At 40.6% G+C, this 14,428-nt stretch overlaps 1 protein-coding gene across 6 annotated transcripts in view; it reads left to right on the plus strand.

Moving 5' to 3' along the window:
- Positions 1-14,428, plus strand: part of VPS13D (vacuolar protein sorting 13 homolog D) — a 267,732-nt gene that overhangs the window by 28,236 nt on the left and 225,068 nt on the right. For 4 of the 6 annotated variants that reach the window (XM_043485295.1, XM_043485297.1, XM_043485298.1 and 1 more), the window contains 8 exons: positions 914-1,114; positions 2,324-2,454; positions 3,285-3,360; positions 3,792-3,962; positions 5,154-5,284; positions 7,580-7,712; positions 9,240-11,453; positions 12,583-12,734. In XM_043485295.1, coding sequence (XP_043341230.1) covers positions 914-1,114; positions 2,324-2,454; positions 3,285-3,360; positions 3,792-3,962; positions 5,154-5,284; positions 7,580-7,712; positions 9,240-11,453; positions 12,583-12,734 — 3,209 coding nt within the window. The remainder of the gene's footprint in view (positions 1-913; positions 1,115-2,323; positions 2,455-3,284; positions 3,361-3,791; positions 3,963-5,153; positions 5,285-7,579; positions 7,713-9,239; positions 11,454-12,582; positions 12,735-14,428) is intronic. The other 2 variants (XM_043485296.1, XM_043485299.1) reach the window with 1 other exon arrangement.

Here is a 14,428-nt window from a genome sequence, read left to right on the forward strand (position 1 = left end):
TCGGTTCATGGTTCACCTATTATTTGTGAAACTGGCCCATAGTATATTTAAAAAAAAAAAAAGACATTTGTAACAGTTTGTTTCATGTTATAGAGGCAGAGAGAGGTTTTTTAAAAAAATAATTTTCTTTCTTTATATTTGGCTGTGCTAAACCTTTGTTGCTGTGTGGGCTTTTCTCTAGTTTCGGCATGTGGGCTTCAGTAGTGTGGCACGTGGGCTCAGTGGTTCTGGTTGCTGGGCTTTAGAGCGCAGGCTCAATAGTTATGGCCCATGGGCCTAGCTGCTCTGCAGCATGTGGGATCTTCCTGGACCAGGGATCAAACCTGCGTCTCTTACATTGGCAGGCAGATTCTTTACCACTGGACCTCTAGCGAAGTCTGAGAGTAGGTTTTAAGAGATACTTCGTTTACAGCTCCATTACTGAATTTGAATATTTACATGGTTTCAAACAGATCTGAGTGTCAGTGATTGTAAGAGAATTAAGCCTGAGCCAGTTCAAAAGTTTGAAACCCTGAGAGCTTGAATACCAGTCCAGAGTCACTCTTTAGACCCAGGCTGTCCAGTATGGTAGCCGCAGTCACAAATGGCTATTTAAATTTATTCAGCTAAAATAAAAAATTCACTTCCTCAGTTGACTAGCCACATGAGCCACAGCGCTCAGAGCCTCCTGTGGTTAGTGGCCACCATGTGGACAGTGCTGCCTTGTACTGTAGTTTATCATGAATTTGACATTGCCCCTCGTTTGACAATAAGTTGATCAGGGCCCTTATAAGGCAGTTAGAGTCGTTTCATGTTGGTGAATAAAAGTCACCCATGACTTTGGAGTTCTTTCCTAAAGGGGAGATAATAGTTATGTCATATCATTGAGACTATGATCAGTGCTTTTTAAACTTTCCTATGTGTTTTCTTAAAGCCTCTTCTTCCTCATGTTCAGGCTCCGAGGAGTTTTTTGACCCTACTGCGGATGCCTCTTGTATGAACACGTACACAAAGCGAGACCACGTCTTTGCGAAACTGAACTTGCAGCTGCAGCGAGGGACCGTGACTCTGCTGCACCAGGAGCAGGGGGCTCCCCAGATGAACCAGAGTGCTTTCATGCAGCTTGAGTTTTCAGGTGCTGCCCCCAAAATGCTTGCTGATGCTCTCTATCTCCCCAGACACCAGTGTCCACTTGAGTCTCGTTATTTGCGGTAGTTCTGTTGTAGAAAGTTGCCGTGAGTACTGAGTCATGGCCCCTAGGGGAAACACAAGGTTAGGTGTCTGTAAGCATTTGGTGATCACATTCATCAGTGGATCGGTACATAATGCTGTTCTCTGTGTGTGTGTGTTTAATGACACCTTATTTAATACATGTTGTTGATTCGTTATTGGAACTCATGGCCAGCGACACTGAAACTGTAACTGATGTCTGAGTGAAGGTTATCTACTACGTGTATTTCCTCTGTAAGACACAGCGCTTCCACACTGTGCTTGGGGGCTCTTTTAAACAGCGAAATCACCAACAGACAGCACAAAAATGCCAAAAGCTGGCACTAATTAGATCATGATAAGGGCACTGGTATGAGCTGAAACAAGAAGGCAGAGTGTTGCCTTGTTCAACTTCAACTAGAAACACGCACTTCAGGTGACTTGAATTTTTTTTTTTTTTTTGACTTGAATTTTTTGCTGCTCTGTACATGTCTGCAAAGCACTGTGAATATTATTTTTGGGGTTACAGTAAATTTTAGTGAGTAGATGAATTTGCAAATATGGAATCTGCAAATAATGAAAATTTTTTGACTTCTTTTTGTGAATTTGAATTGAAGGTACATAAATAAATGCCCAGATGTTGGTTTTGTCTTCTCACAAATAGATTTATTGTAGTTCATAAAATAGCTACTTATCTGAGGTCTGTCAGTAGTTTAAAGGCAAGTGACCAAAAAAGAAATGCCAGTTTTTGACTGGCTTTGACTTTGTAATCTTGAGAGCTGAGAAGTCATAAACTTAGTGTGAACTAGCAGATTGCTTGAACTAAATTGTGACGTGCTCTGTTTAAAATTCATTGTGTTGGAAAACTTCTGATATTCCTTACAAATTTATGTCAGTGGACAGGAAAGCCTGGCATGTTGCAGTCCATGGAGTCGTAAAGAGTCGGACACGACTGAGTGACTGAACTGAACGGAAGTAGACATTTAGATATGTAGATAGGGTTATTTTGTTCCAATTTGAAGGAGAAATAGTTCATGATATCTGATAGTTCACTGTAAAATATTATATCTAATACTTTGAAAATACTTAAGGCTATGATGGCATAGTATCAGCTCTTAACCTTTATCTTCTGTAGGTGTAAAACTTCTAGCTGAATCTCTTCCTCGAAGAAACTCCTCCTTGCTCTTGGTCCAGTTGGGTGGACTGTTTCTTCGAGACCTGGTTACGGAAGGAACCATGTTTCCTCTTCTGGTCTTCCCTAATCCAGTACGTATAGCTGTATGATTCGTCCAGGGTGTTGGTGAATTGCCGTCTGTTTTAGGCATGCAATAAGTAGTATTAAGTTGATTCTTTCCGACATTTGATCATTTTGAGAGAGACACGGTAATCAGAATGTAACTACAGTTAGATAAGTTTTTTGATTTTGTTACCATGTGTTAGTGGGATTTATGGCAGTGGCTTCCCCCCACCTGGTATTGTAGCCACCTTAGAATAGTTGCCTGGATTTGGAAGAAAATGTTATCAGCATGACTATTTCCTGCATTTCAAGGTCAGTGTTTGAATTTCCTCTGTATCTTGACAGTGATTTTCATGCATTCTGATCCTTAGTCACCGATAGGACTTCTCATCTCTCTAGAGTTACAGAAGAACCACTTTAAGTTTTCTCTATATGTGTACTTTTTTATATATAATATTCTTCTTAGACAAGAAGATCTTTGATCTTACTGAGTTGGCAAAGATATGATCAGAAGAGTTGAATCTTTAGCTCCTTATTATGCCTCCCATAGCTTTTTGGCTTGGGGGGTTGGTGACAGGGTGGGAGGGCAGAATAAAAGTGTGAAAAGCTGTGCACGTCCAGTCCTCGTTGAGCAGTAGTTCATGTAGTGCCGAGTGCAGAGCAGCACACTGCCTCTACAGGCTGGGGAAGGCACAGGCTGGAGGGTTCGGCCTCCGGGTCTGCATCCCCTGATGTCACTTCAGTTTTGATTTGACTGTGCTAAGTGAGAGTGACGTCAAAGGGTAAGACGGGAGAGAATGTGTGCACGGTGAACTGGCCCCTCTCACCCTGATCCGTATGTTTTGTGTGTGTTCATCAGCAAAAGGAGGTTGGCAGAGTCTCCCAGTCTTTTGGACTCCAAACAACATCTACAGACAGAAGCCATCATTATCCTGGTAAACTGTCATGTGTTCTTAAATTCATCCTTAAAAATGCAACGATTACAGATCAGTAGTCTTGGTCAGAGAGGGAGTGAGTCCTGTTTTGTGCCCATGGGCTTGCTGTGTGGATCCTTATCTGACTTGGAGACCACCCTGTGCTCTCCCTTAACTGGTGAGTGACTGGGGCAACTCACAGGGCCTCCAGGTCTGGGGTTCCATGATGGGAGTGAATACAACAACCCAGTCTTGAGAAGTCCTGTTGATACCAAGAGGCAGCCCTTATTAGGCTCTCTATTTTATAAAGTTTTTGAAAATGAGACTTAATTGGAAAATAATTAAGGAAATGTCTTTTTTCCCCCCAGAATTCTTTGCCAGTTATAAAGAATAAGGTGATTGTTTTGCTGTGTTCTATTTATTATTTTTTTCCTCTGGTTCTTTTCCTCTAGCTGCAGACCCAGATGACCCAGTTTTTGAGATGCTGTATGAGAGAAATCCAGTGCACAGCCATTTTGAGAGGCGGCTGAATGTCAGCACAAGGCCCTTGAACATCATATATAATCCCCAGGCTATTAAAAAAGTAGCAGACTTTTTCTACAAGGGAAAGGTTCATACCTCAGGTTAACTTTTTTGTTTGATTATGTTACTTTCTAATGACCTCTTTGTTGTCACTTCTGGGACAAGGGTTATTGTACATTCTGGTGACCTGGTAGTGGTAGAAAAGGCCTGAGAATAAGTGGAAGGGTTGTCCTTAGATCTTGAATCAAAGTGAATATCCTTGGAAATTTGCTCTTCCAAGAGAAATCAATGACTGAATATTTTTTTCTTTCTTTGCCTTCATTTAGCATGTATTTAAAATACTTTCCATCTATTATGACAGTGGTTTCCTTGGCTACCCAGGATATTTTAGACCAGAGAATTTAGGGGGAATGTTCAAGAATTTTCTCCTAGATGACAGGATCAGTGGTTTGTTTTACTTGTTTTGTGCAGCAATAAATACTGCAGAGGTCGTCATTGGACTCTTCTGTGTCATCGCTGGTTTACATATGTCTGCCTTTGTCTCCCAAAAAGATTTGAGACAGTATGTGCAAAAAAAGCAATTCTGTTGATAGAGAAATGGATAAAACAATATTGCTTTCCTAAATATATCCGTCACTCCCCTTTCATAAGGGTTGTTTTAGTTTTTGGTCCAGTTTTTGAGTCTCTTCATGTACATGAATGTGTGTGCATGCTTAGTTGCTCTTTGTGACCCCATGGACTGCAGCCCACCAGGCTCCTCGGTCCGTGGAATTTTCCAAGCAAGGATATTGGAGTGGGTTGTCATTTCTTCCTCTAAGGGATCTTCTACACCCTGCCATGTCTCCTGCATTGGCAGGTGGGTTCTTTAGTACTGAGCCCCCAGGGAAGCCCCTTTCATGTAGACGGTGACCATAAATGTCTTGGCTCCATTGCTCTGACACTGATAGAATGTAGAAGGCAAATCCTCCTAAATTCCAGTTTCCCTTTCAGTAATGATCATGCTGTTAAGGATTTTGAAATATTATAGTTTGGAATCTTTCAGAAACTGATTCTAGAAATTCTAATAACTTAGATGCCCATCTCTTATGTACTTAACCTTTCTCTGCATGGCTGTCCTCGCTGTCTTTGCCACATTCCTGTAACCCCAGCTCAGGCTGGAGTAAGGGACTCTTGTTGTACAGACTGTTTTTTAGCTTTGGTGGAAATTCCTGGTCAGAGTACATGTTGCAGCACTTTCTTTCACCCAGTCGTCGTAAGAAGATTGTGACTCTTGGATACTTCCAATCTTGCAGGTTTCGGTTATCAGTCTGAACTTGAGTTGAGAGTGGCTGAAGCTGCGCGAAGACAGTACAACAGACTGAAGATGCAGACCAAGGCGGAAATCCGGCAGACTCTTGACCGATTGCTAGTGGGTGATTTCATTGTAAGTGGACATAATGATGCTCCTTTTGGGGGGTAGGGAAGAGGAAGGCATTCTTTCTGGGAAGTTCTTTGTCTACAGTAGAGAGTCATGCCTGTATCAATTACACTGATAAGTAAACGGAATCTATGAAATACTTATCAGCTAGCAAAAAATAAAATCCCATGTCTTTTACAGTCAGGGTGTAATAAATAAAAACAAATGACTGAGACTAGATCATATATTATTTCTTCCTTGTTTCCGTTTTAGAACATTCTCAAGACTTGTCTTTGTTCCATTTTCTAGACCTGACATTTTGTAAATATTTCAATTAAGAACACCCCCTTTTAGTTACTGTTATCAGAAGAAAAACAATTGGAATGATGCCCCAGTAATTTTTTGTTTTAGAAATTTGTTTATTTACTTTTTTGGCTGCATTGGGTCTTTGTTGCTGCATGTGGGTTTTTTCCAGTTGAGGCCAGCAGGGGCTACCCTTTGTTGTGGTGTACGGGCTTCCCATTGCAGTGGTCTCTTGTTGTGGAGCACGGGTTCTAGGTGTGTGGGCTCAGTAGCTGTGGCTCGCCGGCTTAGTTGCTCTGCTGCATGTGGTATCTTCCTGGACCAGGGATTGAACCAGTGTCCCTTGCATTGCAAGGAGGATTCTTGCACTGGTCCACCAGGGAAGCCCAATACCCCAGTTTTGATTCCTGGGAGTGATGATCACTTTGTGATGCTGAGTGCCCAGCTGATATGAGGATGCTTATGCACAGGGAGAGCCAAGAAACATCTCAACAGTCCAGCTAAACTGAGTTTCTGACCCTGTGGCCTGGGGATGTGGTGCTCAGATGTGGCAGTAGGTGTACCACTCAGAGGGTGGCTTGTAGCTGGTGCAGAGCCAGCTGGGAGTGTAAGGGATGGCAGAAATGTTCAGGGGAAACACTTAGGGGTTTGTAGTATGGGATACAGAATTTGTCCCATTTTTTTGTTTTTGCATGTGTTTCAACACAAATAAGAACATATAGTATTTCTGATTATTTTAGACCAAGAGGTTTCTCTTTCATGGCATTTATATAAATTAGCTTTTACTACTACATATAATTTACCAAATGTTACTACATGTAATTATATAAATTATATTATATATTTATATAGTGTATATAAAATGTGTAAATTATCTATTTAAAATAACTCGGACATGGAAGCAACCTAGATGTCCATTGACAGATGAATGGATAAAGAAGTTGTAGTACACACATGATGGAATATTACTCAGCCATGGAAAGAAATGCATTTGAGTCAGTTCTAATGAGGTGGATGAACCTAGAGCCTATTATATAGACTAAAGTAAGTCAGAAAGAGAAAGATAAATACTGTATATTAAGGCATATCTATGGAATCTGGAAAGATGGTACTGACAGTTCTATGTGCAGGGCAGCAAAAGAGACAGACATAAGAACAGACTTTTGGACTCAGTGGGAGATGGCGAGCTAGGATGATTTGAGAGGATAGTATTGAAACATACACATTACCATATGTAAAATAGATAACCAGTGCAAGTTTGATATATGACTCAGGGCACCCAAAGCTGTTGCTCTGTGACAGCCTGGAGGGATGGGGTGAGGAGGGCGGTGGGAGGGAAGTTCAGGATGGAGGGGGCACATATATACCTATGGCTGATTCACATTGATGTATGGCAAAAACCATCACAGTACTGTAATTGTCCTCCAATTAAATAAACTGAAAAAATACATAAATTGTTAATTTTTTACTGTATATAATCTTCTTTGATAAGCATTTATATAAATTAATTTATATAACAAATTCATGGGAAGAGCCATTAATAAATTTGTGAATTGGTGTATTTTTTATATTTCGAATGTCAAAGCTTATGTTTTTCAGTAAGATATTTTGGCCTGAAAGTTTGTGCTTAGCAATGTCCATGAATAAGTAAAAATATTTGGATTTCTCATTTATTTGAATTCTATAATTTCTACAGTACTTTAAAGTATTAAGTCTTTAGAAATAAGAGCTTTCTTAAACCATCGATCATCAGAATCAAAGAGCAAGCAACCCCCAAACCAGTAATTTGCACATTTTTCTCTCCCACTTCAGCCATTTGCCTGTGGTAATGTCTCATATCCTTAAGCATTTGGATCCACTTTTGTTTTAAATGTTTTGCTTTAATACCATAGACCGTTAGGTCATCCTGTGATCCTAGTGTGACCTTCAGGGAGGCTTGAGCTCCAGCTGATAAAGCTGCCCACTCTTAGCTGTTGTAGTTCAAGGCTATTTAATTGTGATTGATTCTATTTTTTATAGGAGGAGAGTAAACGGTGGACTGTGCGACTGGACATTTCTGCCCCTCAAGTGATATTTCCTGATGACTTTAAGTTCAAGAATCCTGTGTTGGTTGTTGTGGATCTAGGAAGAATGCTGCTGACCAACACCCAAGGTACAGTGTGAATGTGAAGTAATAAAGGCATATCTTGGCAGATTGATCTCGCTCTCTCACTGAACCAAGTAAAGCTTAAACGGAGGTTTATTTAACATTTCTAGGCTCCAAAGTTAACTCGTTACTTTTTTATATAATAGTTTTATTGAGATCCATTTGAAAATGTACAATTCAGTTGTTTTTAGTATATTGGTAAAATTGTACAGCTTTCACTATTATCTAATTCCAGAACATTTTCATCGTCCCAAGAAGACATTCTAGACCCATAAGCAGTTATTCTCTATTACCACCTCGCTAACCACTAATCTTTCTATCTTTGTTTATATGCCTGTTCTGGAGTGTTCGTATGAATAGAATCATGTAATATGAGATCTTTTATGTATGACTTCTTAAACTTAGCTCAGTGTTTTCAAGGTTTATCCATTTTGTGAAAGAAGGGAAAGTGAAAGTGTTAGTTGCTTAGTTGTGCCCGACTCTTTTTGATCCCTTGGACTGTAGCCCTCCAGGCTCCTGTGTCTATGGAATTCTCCAGGCAAGAATACTAGAGTGGATAGCCATTCAGTTCTCCAAGGGACCCTCCTAACTTAGGGACTGAACCCTGATCTCCTGCATTGTAGGTAGATTCTTTATCATCTGAGCCACCAGGGAAACCCTGTAGCGTGTTATCAATACTTCATTTCTGTTTGCAGCTAAATGATGTTCCCTTATATCGATATACTACATTTTATAATATCCACTCATCAGTTGGTGTACATTTGGTTGTTTCTGCTCTTTGGTTGGTATGAGCTTGGCCCTAAGGGGATGTGAAAAGGGAATTACATCTGAAGAAAAGAATCACACAACCGCAGAAAGTACCTACTTGGATTTATAAAACACAAACGTGGGACAGAGACATAGGTGACCAAACCCAGGGATGTGTTTTTGTAGTTGTCGTGACACTGCTCAGGTGCAGAAGCGAGGGGTTGAGTGAATTTGGGGCTAGAACTTGACATATTAAGCAATTACTGCTTGCCAAGTGCTGCTCTAACACGTGGGTATTGTGTTGAGGAAGGCAGAGGAAACCTCTGTTCTTTTGTAACCTAGTTGGGGGGACAAAACGAATACATAGATGAATACAGGAAAAAGTAAACAAATAAGGAGGGTTGGTGATGGCAGCTCATGCATTGCAGCTCAGATGTTGGGGGGCGGGGGGCAGTGACCAGAGGGCATTGTTGGTTTCTGCACCCTGACATGTGTTCCTATGTTAGCAGGTCTCCATCTTTCCTCACGTTCATGAACTTTTACTCTTTTTGTTTTGATTTCCAAATCAGTAGATAAGTTCACTCTGAATACATGGGAAATACAGAATACTGTGCTTGGAGTTTTCATCCCCTTATTTTTTAAATCAGAGCTGTTGATTCTTTCTTCTTGTTGTTCAGTCTCTTAAGTTGTGTCCGACTCTTCTCTACTTTTCTTAATTATTACATTAAATGGGGGAGGAAGGCAAGAGCCAACATGTACTTTAAATCTTCCTGTTTTCATCTGCAGATGACTCCAAGAGGAAGAGTGGGGATGGGTCAGCATCAGAAGAGAATCAGTTCAGTGATGATGAATATAAGACCCCTCTTGCCACACCTCCCAATACCCCACCTCCTGAGACTAGCAGCAGTAATGGGGAGAAAACACCTCCATTTTCCGGAGTCAAGTTCAGTGAAGAGCAGCTTCAAGCACATCTAATGAGCACAAAGATGTATGAGAGGTACTCGCTGTCGTTTCTCGACCTGCAGATCATGGTTGGACGTGTGAAGGACAACTGGAAGCATGTCCAGGATATTGACGTGGGACCTACCCACGTGGTCGAGAAATTCAACGTTCACCTCCAGTTAGAACGTCGATTGATTTATACGTCAGATCCCAAGTACCCCGGAGCCGTGCTCTCAGGCAACCTACCAGACCTGAAGATCCACATCAATGAAGATAAAATATCTGCTCTGAAGAATTGTTTTGCTCTCCTGACCACCCCAGAAACTAAGACTTTTGACTCTCAGATGAAGGAGAAGATTTTTCCCCAAGGGGTACAGCGGGGAAGTTTGCAAGACTCCGTGATGAACTTGACCCAGAGCATTGTGATGTTGGAGCAGCATACTCGGGAGGTCCTGGTGGAGTCACAGCTCCTCCTGGCTGAGTTTAAGGTGAATTGCATGCAGCTTGGTGTTGAGAGCAACGGCCGGTACATCTCTGTGCTCAAGGTGTTTGGCACCAACGCTCACTTTGTGAAGAGGCCTTATGACGCTGAGGTCTCCCTCACCGTTCATGGTTTGCTCCTGGTGGACACCATGCAGACGTATGGCGCTGATTTTGACCTTTTGATGGCCTCTCACAAGAACTTGAGCTTTGATATCCCGACAGGAAGCCTCCGGGACAGCAGGGCCCAGTCTCCCGTCTCTGGGTCCAATGTGGCCCACCTCACGAGTGCTGCCACACGGAACAACCAGTCAGCCACAAGTATTTCTCTGGACAGAGTTCTCACCAAAGAACAAGAGTCCCTCATAAAACTGGAATATCAGTTTGTGAGTTCAGAGTGCCCGTCCATGAATTTGGACAGCACCCTTCAGGTGATTTCATTGCAGGTGAATAATTTGGATATCATCCTAAATCCAGAGACAATTGTGGAGCTGATTTGTTTTCTTCAAAAATCTTTTCCCAAGGAAAAAGATGAGTTGAGTCCTCAACCTTTAATGACTGATTTTGAAAGAAGCTTTAGAGAACAGGGAACTTACCAGTCTACATATGAACAAAACACGGAGGTTGCGGTGGAAATCCACAGACTTAACCTGCTGCTCCTTCGGACGGTGGGAATGGCAAATGGAGAGAAGTATGGCAGAAAGATTGCAACAGCGAGTATAGGTGGCACCAAAGTTAATGTCTCCATGGGCAGCACATTTGACATGAATGGTTCTCTCGGCTGTTTGCAGCTTATGGATTTGACACAAGAGAATGTTAAGAACCAGTATGTTGTCAGCATTGGAAATTCCGTAGGCTATGAAAATATCATCAGTGATATTGGCTTCTATGAATCTGTGTTTGTCAGAATGGAAGACGCAGGCCTCACTGATGCTCTGAGTTTCACCTTTGTTGAGAAATCTAAACAGGAATGTTTTCTTAACCTCAAGATGGCCTCCTTGCATTACAACCACTCCGCTAAATTCTTGAAGGAGCTGACATTGTCCATGGATGAGCTGGAAGAAAATTTTCGAAGTATGCTGAAAAGCGCAGCCACCAAAGTCACCACGGTCCTAGCCACTAAGACAGCTGAGTACAGTGAGATGGTGTCGCTCTTTGAAACTCCCAGGAAGGCCCGGGACTCCTTTTTCTTAGTAGAAAATGAACCATGTGGGTTTGGCCTAGGTGCGTCTCATTCTGACACCGTAAAGCTCATCTTGAACATAAACATTGAATCACCAGTGGTTTCCATCCCTCGGAAGCCTGGGAGTCCTGAGTTGCTGGTAGGACACTTGGGACAGATCTTTATCCAGAATTTTGTGGCTGGAGATGATGAATCCAGAAGTGACCGTCTGCAAGTGGAAATCAAAGACATTAAATTATATTCTTTGAACTGCACCCAGTTGGCAGGCAGAGAGGGCCCCGGGCCGGAAATGAGCAGGGCGTTCTGCCCTCTGTCTGGGTCTACCAATGCCAATAGTCAGGAGGAAGCTCACTTCACCCGACATGATTTCTTTGAATCTTTGCATAGAGGTCAAGGTGAGGCATGGGTATCTTTTGTCTCATTTTGTTTAGATTCCAGACCCAGCCATGAATGTAGTACCTGGCTTAAAATAACAACAAAAACCTTTCTTTTAGAATTACCCTAAGTGAATATTTAAGAAGTTAAAATAGAATTTTAAGAGGATGCTTTCATATTATGTTTGAATGTTTGCACCTTTTCTCACTGAATACCATTTTTGGCCCAGATAAGGATTTTTTTTTTTCAAGTGGCCCCCTTGGGTGAGTGTTCATTCACTGGGATTCAGTGGGTGAATTCTGTTAGAGTATTATGTAATTTAGTCAAATGCATCTGACTTTTTCATTCCTAAGCTGTAAATCTTTTCTAGTTAAATATCTTGTCTAAGACAGCTGGAGGGATTGACAGAAATAGAATGTGAAATTTAGTCTGTGGGTGTTATGGTCTCTGTTGACTATCCTGCCATCTTCTGTAATGGTTTGGTACAGGGTTCTAGGAATAAAGTGCTTGTATTTATGTATTCTCGATCTGATCTGCTAAAACAAAGCAGTTCAATCTATTAGTCTTGGCATCTATAGAAATCAGGTAAGCTATATTGATGGTGAAGATATTAATGCCTTTGAGAACTTCTCCTATGGTTCTCAGATGTTAATTCACTGATTTGTGTTTACATAGTTACCAAAAGATTGCTTTCTCTGTTTGGGTTAAAAGTTGTTCACTTAGAATTCTATGTTGTGCTTGATTCTGAGTTAGGCCCCATAAGAGGGATCAGTCTAAAGCTGAGCATGGATGAACAATTTTGTTTGGAAAATGCCAGTTTGGGAGATTAAGAGAAGCTTACTGAGGACCCTTGCCTGGGTTAATGTTCACTGCACCATATTTTGAAACCATCAAATGGAGCCTGTTATGAAAATAGCTGTAGCATGCTCTTTGTGTGTAAATTTATCTTATACCCTTGCTTGCTGTGAGTTTTGGTCTTGGAATAGTTACCAAGGTTTGTACTCAATTGTAGACCCTCGGTGCCAGGCTAACCTACCTTCCTGGTCTAAGAGCAACTCCTGGGCTTGTTTATATATACCCTCATTTAATCAGCAATGATGCAATCATTCTGAGTGTTTCTAGTCAGTCATTTCTTCTCTCTTACACCAGCTTTTCACATCCTCAACAACACGACCATTCAGTTTAAACTGGAGAAGATCCCTATAGAGAGAGAATCTGAACTGACTTTCTCACTTAGTCCAGATGACCTGGGAGCTTCTAGCATCATGAAGATTGAAGGAAAATTTGTCAATCCAGTTCAGGTAAGCACAGTATTGATTTTTATGTCAGGACAGTTGAAGTCATGTAATGATTTTATATTTGTTATATACATGTGTTATGTTTATGTCTTGTTATATTTTGTATATATGAAATGTTGGAAGGAAAATATAAATTCAAAGAGATATTGTTCATGCACATTATTGTCAATAACTTGTTCCAATAAGCATGGAATCCTTTTATCGTGTCCTTCTATCACTGAATCAGTCTTTGTTAGCTTCTTCATGTGGAGGGGTGAATTATAGAGTGGAAGAGGGCAAATCGTTAATTCCGTTGCCATTAAGAAATGAGGAAAATTATTGCTTAAAAAGTCAGGATCTCTCTTTCCCAGAGTATTATAATTCTTGTCACACTTTTGGCATATGTGGCCCACCTGTAAAATGATCTGATTATCTGAGCTGTTGGCAGATCCTTTCAAGGGAGAATTAGTCTTGCCCTCATTGAAATGAAATGGTCCAGGGTGTGTGTGTGGTACGTATGTATACATCTTTCATCCTTTTACCTTCAGAAGTGTCATTTTTCTTGCTTTCACAGGGAAGAGAGCAAAAAGCATAACATTATAAAACAGCAAGGATAGGCAGAATCTTAGGACAGTGCACAGGATCTAGGGGAGTGACTGGTCATGCTGTTAACAGAACATGTGTAGCTTTTGACATCAGTGGTTTCTGGATTTGGGTCTCTGGTTGAGAGAACTTTCCCTGGATCTTTTCCTTTTTGGCTTTTAAGCTTTTTCTCTTAAACTTTTGCCTCACCAGTGCTGGATACTTAGGATGGAGTTTACACTTTAAATCTAGCACATAAGGTGAATTCTATTGGATTGTATTGACTTTTTATTCTTATGGTTACCATTGACTTACTGTTGTTTTTGATGAAAATCTTAGAAAATTATTCTTTAAATTATTATGCAATAATTAAATTTAGTAGTTTAAATAATGAAAAATATTTTGTTATGAAGGATTTTAAAAATAAAGTAGAATACGCTGGTAAACTTCATGTACCCATTACTCAGATTCAACAGTTATCAAGATTTTGCCACATTTGTCTCATCCATTTTTTTTCTTCCTCCTTTGGAGAAATATTTTAAGGCAAATCCCAGACCATGCCATTTTTAATCCTATATATTTGAAGTGTATCACTATAAATTATGTGCATTTTAAAAAATAACTATAGTGGTATTATCATGCCTGACAAAATTAGTGAAGATTTCTTGGTATTATCTGAATTTTAATCCATTTTGAGATTTCAGAGACATTTTTGATTTTTTTAAAAGATGTCCTTTACTTTTGGTATATTTGAATCAGGATCCAAATAAGGACTGTACATTCCATTTGGGTGATACATCTTGTGGGTCTCTATTCATTTAGTTTCCCTCTCATTTCCCCCCACCCCATGACATTATTTTGTTGGAAAACTAGGTCAGTTGCCTTGCAGAATGTCCCACATTCTGGATTTGGCTGTTAGTTTGTGGTGTTGCTGAACCGATTTTTCTACAATCAATTTTTCTGTAACTTAACTCTGTAGGTTTAATTGATTGAGGTGTTTTTTGTTTTTTTTTTTGGCCAGAACACTTCAAAGGTGGTGCACTGTAGCTTATATCAGGAGGCAAGCAACGTCTGATTGACTGTCAGTGATGCCAAAATTGTTGATTGTATGCAGATGGCAAAAAGTTGATCCATTC

Source organism: Cervus canadensis, chromosome 13 (genome assembly GCF_019320065.1).
Source record: "Cervus canadensis isolate Bull #8, Minnesota chromosome 13, ASM1932006v1, whole genome shotgun sequence".
Taxonomy (NCBI): Eukaryota; Metazoa; Chordata; class Mammalia; order Artiodactyla; family Cervidae; genus Cervus; species Cervus canadensis.